Here is a 9,969-nt window from a genome sequence, read left to right as displayed (position 1 = left end):
TCTACTGTAGCCTGTATGCCAGGAAAACAAATCCTGTAGCCTATATTTGTGCACATTGTTGTTGCATAGCTTTCTTTCATCCTGTTGCATCAATGCTCTTTGCTGCTTGGTAATCCTCTGTCCCACAGTGCAGTAATCCTGCCCGTCTCAGTCTGACATCAGGCTATAATACATGATCGTTTGGAATGCTCTTCATACTGCACTGCACCACAGCTTTAAAAGCCTGCAACACACACACACACACACACACAGTGTGTGTGTGTGTGTGTGTGTGTGTGTGTGTGTGTGTGCGCGCGTGTGTGTGCGTGTGTGTGTGTGTGTGTGTGCACGAGAGAGAGAGAGAGAGAGAGAGAGACGCACGCACGCACGCACACACACACACACACACACACACACACACACACACACACACACACCAAAATTACATTTTATTCATAAAAAAGTTACATAGTGCCGCGTTAAAAATCAAATGCTTCAATAAGAAGGTGATTCTCAAACTAAAACATTTGTCAAATCAAACCAATGATGTAAAACAATAGTTTGCAAGGATTCTTTTAAATATACAAATTTCTTAAGGTCCTCCCTCTGAAGGTGTGCTCCTTCCATGCACCTCATTTTGTTTGATCAAGTCTGCTGTTCTCACTTTGGACATCACATACAAACAAATTGGTGGCTATAAATTTTTCAAGTTTATCAAACAATGTTGTATTATGACCACAGCTCCTCTTTGATTGGCTGCATTACATGAGTAGACCCCCCCCCCCTAAAAAAAATACTTATTTTATATCAATTACACACCTTGAGTTCATGGAGATTTATTTGTTTTTGTCGCAATCCCAAGCCAATAATTTGATGACTGGCGGAGTCTCTGGTAGGAAACTTGACTGCTGTTGGTCCACTGTGTTTCATCAAGTCCACTGCGAGTCAACACAGCCATCTACCAGGAGCTTTTAGAGCACTTTGTGTTTCCGTATGTTGACAAGCTTTATGGAGATGCTGATTTCCTTTTCCAGCAGGACTTGGCGCCTGCCCACAGTGCCAAAACTACTAGCAACTGGTGTACTGACCATGGTATTACTGCTTGACTGACCTGAACCCCATAGAGAATCTATAAGTTGCATTGTCAAGAGGGTGGTGTGGGTGTGAGACACCAGACCCAACAATACAGATCAGCTTCAAAGCAAACCTGGGCTTCCATAACACCTCCATGCGACACCCTGATCACCTCCATGCGACGCCCCATTGATGAAGTAATTTGTTCAAAAGTAGCCCTGACCAAGTATTGAGTGCAAAAATTAACATACTTTTCAGATGGTTGACATTTCTGTATTATACTTTTTTTGTTTGTATTGTGGTCTCATGTAATATTTTAATATTTTGAGATATGGATTTTAGATTTTCATGAGCTGTATGCCAAAATCATAAAGATTAAAACAGAAAAAGTTTTTTAATATTTCACTTCATGCAATTAATCTAGATATGAAATGATATTTTCGAATTATATTACGTAAGAAAATGAACTTTTCCACAATATCTTTTTTTTATTTTATGGATCTGCTCAACTTTCCTTGAACTAACTATACTAATAGACCTTATTGAAGGCATACAGTACCATAGTAATTTAGCTCTGGCCCCAATTAATTCTACTGTGTCTCCTGGAGGGGGCAGCAGAGTGCACATTCAGAGTCTCATTAGTGAAGTGTCAATCTTCAGCCTTGAGCTGAAAGCAACAAGGTCACTCCAAGGACAAACACAATCTGTCATGAGCCTGTAGATTTACTGAGGTGCTTGGACTGGGCAAACAAATGGAAAAAGCCAACACCTATCAGTTTATAGTGTAAAAAAGGCAGTTTAACTGACAAGCTTAACCTACAAATAGCCTGTCTCCCTTGTGGATTCTAATTCTTTTGAAAATGTACAGTTGTTTAGGTTGTCTGGGCTTTATCCATTTCCATTGACAGATGAATCATCTGAAGACTGTGTTTGGGAAAAATAAAAGACAAATTATTAATTCTTTATAATCCAAATATGCTTTTTATTGATATAGATGATTTTTATTATCTTTTTTTCCCCTTTTATTGTTCTTGAAACAGACATAGATTTAGTTGATTATGGCCATTCTTTATTTTTATTTTTTTTAAAGAAAACAAATGACGGAAATAGGCATGATGGATCACATAAATAGCTCAGATGCATTGAACATGTTTTCTGTCCCCCAAGGTACAGATGTGTTCATAGATTAAACTTTCATTTACGTGATTGAAATGGATCGGGAGAATTGCCTCAACTCTTGTTTGTCCACTCAGGCAGAGGGATTACAGCTCCTCTGCAGGTGATGAGGTTAAGCCTGATTTATACTTGTCTCGCACTCAAAAAAAGACGATCTACAAGCTCACAACACGTTGGCGCTGCGACGCGTTGTGAGCTTGTAGATCGCTTTTTTCCGGTGCGAGACACCGGCGCGGAAGTGAAGTATAAATCATCCTTAAGGACTGATCTCTTTGGTCAGTGCAGGCGTCAGGAAATCTCTTGTAAGGAGCTTGGTTGGTTGGATACCAAATAAACCGCCTTGTGTCTCTTCATCCACAGAGATCTGGAGTAAACAACAAACACGATACATCCAAAACCACACATAAACAAAGCTGAACCACAGACATTATATTGAATGATATACATACAAATGGAGATGTTTTCCTGTATTACGTTGAAAGTCAAATGCATGTATACATGTACATGTTGGCGATAACGTGGTAAACCATTCCCATATGATGGGAACGTTGACAGAAGGAACTATTCCTTTAACCACTTGAACCCTAACATCCCTATTCTGGGACAAAAAAAAATCACACCCAGTGTGAAATGAGTGGTGCCTTTGATGAGTTCATTATGTGCATGTGTTGCACTCCTGTTTGTGTTTAATTAGTGTAACTGGTTGCATCTTTGTGTTGCAATCAGCTGCAGCTGTTGAGGCCAGACACAAACATGTTGAGGCCGTCCGCAAACATAAGGACGGACAGACACACGCGGTCAAATGTAGGAGTGGTTGGCACCACTCAAAAAATAAATCTTACAAGTTCCCGATGCGTTGTGAGCTTGTAGATGTTTTCGACAAAGAGATACAGTATAGTATAGAAAAGTAGAAAAGTAGGGCGCCTAGTATAGACCTCTGGGGACACCGGTCAACTAAGTATATAGGGTTAAAGTGGTTAATAGTCATCACTAACCTAACATGTACCAACGTTCACAGTGAGATAAAAACCCGAACACACATGCGCACACACTCATACAAAATCTGGAACGTAAATTTTTTACTATAACTCGGAGAGTGTACAAATGGAACCAAACAGACTCTTACAGGGTCCATTTGGTTTCATTTTGCACACTCTAAGAGTTAAGTTAACACCCAAGGATTTTACAGTTTGTATTATGGATTCTGCAGTTTCTTCTGTGCCAGTATGAGTTTGAGCTCCGACACCAGCGCTTGGTTCGCGGGGTCGTCTCTGTTCTTGTCCACCTTCTTTTTCGGCTTGAGCGCCACCGTCGCCGACACGGTGGGCACCCGCCACTGCCCGTTCCCCGCGGGCACGTAGGAGGGGGGTGGGGGGGGCAGAGAGGGGGCACAAGGCGGCGGAGGAGGCGGGGCCCAGTTCCTGACGGTGTCGGCGGGGACGTTGTTGTTATAGTTCACGTTCTCCGGCGCGACCACTTCCGGCTCCGGTTGAGGCTCCTCCTCGACGTGGAACTTCTCGCTGGGGTACTCGGTCTTCCTCAAGGGGTTCTTGAAGGGCCACGTCTGCCTCTGCCTCTGCCTCCTCTTCAGGTGACGGCGTGGCAGGATCCGGTTGGACTTTTTGTTGCGCATGAACAGGGCCGTGGAGACGATGACTGTCGCCACGACCATGACACTAATGCCACTGGCGAGCATGCCTAGGATCTGCAATGGCTTGTCTTTACTCTGCATAAAAAATGACGCCAAGAGCCCACCCCTGAGTTGGGTCTGTAAAGAGAGCACATGGAGAAGTCATGTCTACATGGGACTGAAATCACAGTGATTGATTAATTGATTGATTGATTGATTGGCCATAGACATGGTTTGAATTCACCGCTAAAAAAATCATGATTTCTTTGATCAATTATTTTATTTTTTGGACATTCTGTCAAGACAAGATCAGAAGGGTTGTTCGGGGCACCCATAGCTGAGAATACTACTCAGCATCGAATTCTCTTGCAAAGAAGAGACAATCAGTTTACAGGGTTTTGTAAACTAGCTGTGGTTTAATGATTTATATATATATTTTTATTTTTATGATTAATTCAAATTGTGAAAAATAAGCTACACATTGTGCTCCTGTACTCTTTTACAGACACAACTTTGTCCTAATCAAATAACATTTCCAAAATAAAAACACTAGCTTACCTAAAGCCCTGTTGTGCTTAAGTTAGGCGCCTGTGTGGCGCACAAAAAATTGCCAACCTACACGCTCACAACGTGTCGCAGCGCGACACATCGTCAGTGTGTAGGTCTGCTAGTTTCGGTGCACAACACCCACGTGCAACCAAGTATAACTCAGGCTTCAGTCTTGCAGAGTAAACAGAACAGTGCTGGATGATCTCAAGTCAAGCTTCCTCTATGGAACAGGCCTCTTGCTAATCTTTCTGATCTTGCCCTGAGACTTGACGCGGGACTTTTTCACAGAGTTCCAGTATATCAGTGTTGAAATGAAGACAGTCAGCGTGACCGCCAGGGTGACGAGGGTAAAACAAATGCCAAACACAGCCCCCCGTCGTCGCCTCAGGCCCTCGAAGTAAGTAGTAAATCTGGACTTGATCTGAAAACATAACAACGGTACGTAGATGAGATTTACAGTTGCCTTAAGGCTGCAAAGTTTCAATTTAACCCATTAAGACCTGAGGTCGATTCCACAAATGTTTTCTAAATCCTAACAGTTTTCTGAAAAAACGCACGTTGCTATATCAGTGGTGCTCAAACTTTCTCATGTCAAAATGATATGGATTTGGCCGCGGACCCCCATCGCAAAATATTTTGTCCCAGGGACTCCCAGAGGCAAAGATCTGAGTAACAATGTTCTAAAGTTCAAAGATTTGCACACATTTTTCCAAAATAGCAGATCTACAAGCTCATAGCACGGCACGAAGATCTGCCATTTTGGAAAATCATGACACACACACTCATCTCAGCTACAATCTAAAATGACACAGATGCTTTCCCGGTTTTAATGCGTTAAACATGTTAGTGTAACCAGCTGGATTCAAATCCGAAACCAAAGATGTACTAAGCCAAAGGGGGAATCCTTCCTTTGGTGTTCAGGGCAGGGCTACTCTTCTGCATTACGTCCCACTTTCACCCACTTCGCTACTCAGTCTGGTAAAGATCCTATTTCCAAGGTGCGGGACGGGCACAAAGGATGGCTTCTGATACCAGTGGCTTCCAATGTAAAACTCGAGTCACTTCTCGACTTGCCTTCTATTCGTAATTGGTGACGTTTGGAAATACGAGTCAAATACCATGCCCAGACTCAGTGTACGTGAGAAACAAAAAGTCAGCTGAACAGCAGGGCAAATCAGTCGGGATTCCAGGAACATTTATCCCAGATTTTTACCCCTCCTTCTTGTTTGAACGCTGACTGATTATCTTCAGCAAACAGACAAGGTTTGAATTAAGATACAGCTACTCTGGCCTGGGCCGCAGCGTGGCGGTCCAGGGCCAGGCACCCAAGCTCTGGTCCACACAAACATTATTTAGTTACTCCGCTGCGCCCTCTACAGATCCGATCAATGGAGTTTTTCTATTGACCGGATCTGTAGAGGGCGCAGCGGAGTAACTAAATAAGTTTTCTTTCCGGAGAAATATTTTACATTTTGGCCAAAATGTGTATTTTAGACGTGAGGGGGGGGGGGGGGCTCAGAGTGTTCCCACTTAGTAGAGTTGGCTTTCAACTCCATAAAACCGTCTTTGTTTTGGTGAGTAGCGAAAGTGTATATATATTTTTTTTTTACTGCAGACGAGAGGCTGCGCAGCCTGTGGTGCGAGCACAAAGAATCGAAAGTCCCATAGCCTTAAGGAGAACTACCCTACTGTAGGCTGCAATGCCAGCCTGACAGCGTGTCGCGGGTTTGAGTCTCGATCCCGACGACCGTGTCACTCCCCGTCTCTCTCTGCCCATTTCCTGTCAGTCTACTCTATCAATAAAGGCAGAAAAAGCCGCAAAAGATATCAAATCAAATAAATACAGCTACTCTATGTCCCATATCTTACCGCCTCAGTGATGTCGATCTTGACGACCGTAGTGGTGCTGAAGGAGGGCTGTCCGCGGTCGCGGGCCTGGACCACCACGGACCAGGTGCAGTCCTTCTGCTTGGTGATGTTCTGGACGATGTCCATGGACTTGATGTAGGACTTGAGCATGATCTCTCCGGTGTCAGCGTTGATGTCAAAGATGTTGTCCGGGTCCGCCTTCATAATGGAGTACTCGATGACGTTGTTGGGTTCCTCTGCGTCGTCATCCACGGCCTGAGCACGCAAAGAATCAAGAAGGTCTATTTGTCACTGTACCCATACAGGTACAAGCAGCGAAATGCAAGTGTGTGAGGTCTGCAACATACTGTCAGTGGTGTAAAGTAACATTTACTTAACAAGTGCTGTACTTAAGTACAATTTTGAGGTACTTTTACTTTACTGGAGTATTTCCAATTGTCTACACTTTTACTTCTACTCCACTACATCTCAGAGGCTGTACTTTTCTCCACTACAACTATTTGAAAACTTTAGTTACTAGTTACTTTGCATATATAAATTATTACGTTATAAAACATTCATTAACCAATTTAGCCCTATTTTATACCTACAACAGTTTATAACGTGTCGCATCGCGACGCGTTGTGAGCTTGTAGATCTGCTATTTTTGCTATTTTTTAATTGGAATCCTGATTATTTTTTTTGCTATTTTTTAATTGGAATCCTGAAAAGTTACATTGTTATTTCATTTCAAATGCATTTAGTTATACTTAAGTTAACTTTTTTAACTTAAATACAAATACATTGGACATAAAAAAGACAATAGAATATTAATACTAGTCATTAAGCTACTAATATAGACTACATAGTAATTAAAGCGGGTCATATTTGCATGTTTAGAATTTTAACAGCTGAAATCAATAATATATCAGCATTACGATATTAACCTGAGGGCCGGATTAAGGGAAGGTGGGGGCCGCATGTGGTCCCCGGGCCGCCTGTTGCCCATGTATTGCCCATGTCTATGCTCTATGGTATGACTTGGCTGAAGATTGAACCCTGACCTCTCTCTCTCAGGGCAGACACTCTAACCACAAGGCCTCTGAGCTGGTTAGAAGTACAGTATTTTACATGGATTATTATGATGCATTCAGACAGCAATGCCCAGGGACAGAAGAAGAACATGCCTCTATTTTGACAGGCGCTCCAATGACCATGGTCTTCTCCAGGAAGTTATCGTTGAACTCAGGCGAGTGGTCGTTCAGGTCCAGCACCGTTACGAACACCTCTGCCAGGCTGTACTTCCCCTCCGTGTCCTCTGCCTTCACATAGAAGTTATACTTGGACTTGACCTCTGCATCCAGCCTAGCCCACGGCTGGGTGTAAATGATTCCAGATGTAGGCTGGATCAAGAACCTGAAATTATCAAGATAAGTTAAGTTAGATTAAATTATTATTATTTTCTAAAAATGTCTTTCTTTCTTCCTTCCGTCTTAAGGGAGACATTTCTATAAGCGCTGTGTTGTTCTGTTTACATCCGTGACTGTCCAGACCCTCATAGTAAACAGTGAAAGAAAGAGGAATTTAATGTTTGGTGAGGACCGTGACCTTTGATCTCGTATAAGTCTAATCAGTTCATCCCTGAGAACGTTTGTGCCAAATGTAATGATATTGCCTCAAGGCGTTCCTGAGATATCGTCTTTACAAGGCTGGGGAGAGACATGAGGTCACGGTGACCCTGACCTTTGACCACCCACTTCTAATCAGTTCATCCTTGAGTGCAAGTGGACGTTTGTGTCAAATGTCATGACATTCCCTCAAGGTGATGCAAGGTACATTTATTTGTATAGAACATTTCAACAACAAGGAGCTGCTTTATATAAAACATCAAGCAAAGGAAACATTATAAAAGGACACTTGAATTCAGTAAAAAGGAAAGTAGTAGAATTATATTGCTGAAGAATAATACAAAAAAGTAAATGAAAGACAGCAGCAAACAGAAAGGCTATTAGCTGTGATTTAAGATATTGCGTACAGATACAACGTTCGGACGAACGGATGTACAGACGGATGGACAACCCAGACACATAGTGGCTCTGGCCACGTCTGTCGCTTGTGGAGGCATCCAAAAAAACGAAAATAAAGAAAAGCTACAGAACTAGAATATAAATGTGTATTTCAGTGTCTCGTCTACTATCTTTTTCATTTCATATTCATTCATTTATTTATTTCGAACAATTAAAAATATAAATAAGAAAAATACAAAGGAAAAAAGGGGGAAATTTGATTAAAAAAAACAGTGCCAAAGTTATTTTAACATCATCCTTAAATTATATTCCATGTTCGAAAAAGAAGTAGGAAGAAGTTTTGTGAAAACTTTAGGTCCTACCCCTTCTTTATGTATCTCAGATATCTCAAACCTTCAGAAAAAAGCCCCAGTGTTTACACACACATTTAAAAAACAACAACAACAACAAAAACAAAAACATGTGACTGTGTCACATCGCATGCTATACTATCGTACGGTAATTGGAAGCTAAGAACCGTCTATTTTCTCCCTCAATCTCATTACAGGATTAGGAAAGACAGAGGAGCTGAAGGCAAGTGTAGGGTGAGGTATTGTGGTTCTGTCTGCCAAAAGAGAATGGATTGGCGGAAAGTAAACAAAGGAGAGAAGAACCTATCGTATGCAGAACCAAGAAATACATCTACAGCACACAAAATACATTGGAACCTTTGGCTATTGGTGTTTGAAATATCCTTAACTGACAGTCATATAACATTGTATTGGGGAGGGGAAAAAAGGATACACTAAAAGCATTCAAAATCTTAGAAACATTTTGAAAATTTCCGCTATCGGTTATTTTATTTTAATCAATTGTGTATTTATTATATTTGATCAAATCGATTAGTTAGATTAACTGCTGCACCCCTAATCATGGAACTCTGGAGGTCAGGTACTTGTTAAGTTTTCAACAGGACTGAGGAATGTGCAAAGAACACATGCAGTGTTTACTTTTACTGCTTCGTGTGGGAGGGTAGATTTGGTAAATGCTTAACTGGTATTTTAGGATTAACTGACATATGTCCAGTTTTAACCAAATAAACCCTAGCGCCCCTGTTGGAGCCAAATGTTTATTTGTTTATTTTATTTTGTTTTATTTAAATGAATGCTGCATAGGTTGGCCTAGGTAATAATGACAATGACATCATGCAATCAGTGGGTGGTTATAATTTATAGGCCAGGTGTGCAATGGGCAAGGCCACACAGTTTTTGACCGTGCCACGTCATGCCGTGTGTTGCTGCCGTTTTTTCAATGTTATTTTGATATGAGTTTTTGTGTATCTTTATGATTTTGAAAGCTAGAAAGAACGTTTTTGGTCAATAAATGGATTGATTGGCATAACCAAAGAGATAACAGCTCTGGACATTGAATTAATATGTGCACGCGTGTGACTCAAGTCAACCCAGTTGCAGTAGCAGGCTATATAGGTGAAGGCTCTACAGACCCTTTTCTGGGACAATGCATCGCTACGCCACGCATTATGAGCTATTTTCAGCGGAGAGATTTGGTGTAGAGGGAAAACAGAGAAGCCTGGAAACCAGACGAATCTGCCAGTGCAAAAAATATATAAAATAGCCCTCGGCAGGCTGGGCTTGGTTGTGATTGGATTTCCTTGCCCCCCGAAGTTGTGGGGTACCAATCAGGGCC

At 41.8% G+C, this 9,969-nt stretch overlaps 1 protein-coding gene across 1 annotated transcript in view; it reads right to left on the bottom strand.

The window, feature by feature from the left end:
• Nucleotides 1–3,424: 3,424 nt before the first annotated feature.
• Nucleotides 3,425–9,969, bottom strand: part of cdhr1a (cadherin-related family member 1a) — a gene marked incomplete at both ends in the record, with an annotated part of 274,624 nt that continues 268,079 nt past the window's right edge. The window contains 3 exons of the mRNA XM_080449735.1: nt 3,425–3,997; nt 6,278–6,532; nt 7,444–7,672. Coding sequence (XP_080305861.1) covers nt 3,425–3,997; nt 6,278–6,532; nt 7,444–7,672 — 1,057 coding nt within the window. The remainder of the gene's footprint in view (nt 3,998–6,277; nt 6,533–7,443; nt 7,673–9,969) is intronic.

This window comes from Gymnoscopelus braueri, assembly GCF_963280865.1.
Source record: "Gymnoscopelus braueri genome assembly, chromosome: 14".
Lineage (NCBI taxonomy): Eukaryota > Metazoa > Chordata > Actinopteri > Myctophiformes > Myctophidae > Gymnoscopelus > Gymnoscopelus braueri.
The sequence above is the reverse complement of the archived record's forward strand: the minus strand, read 5'-3'. Positions and strand labels throughout refer to the sequence as shown.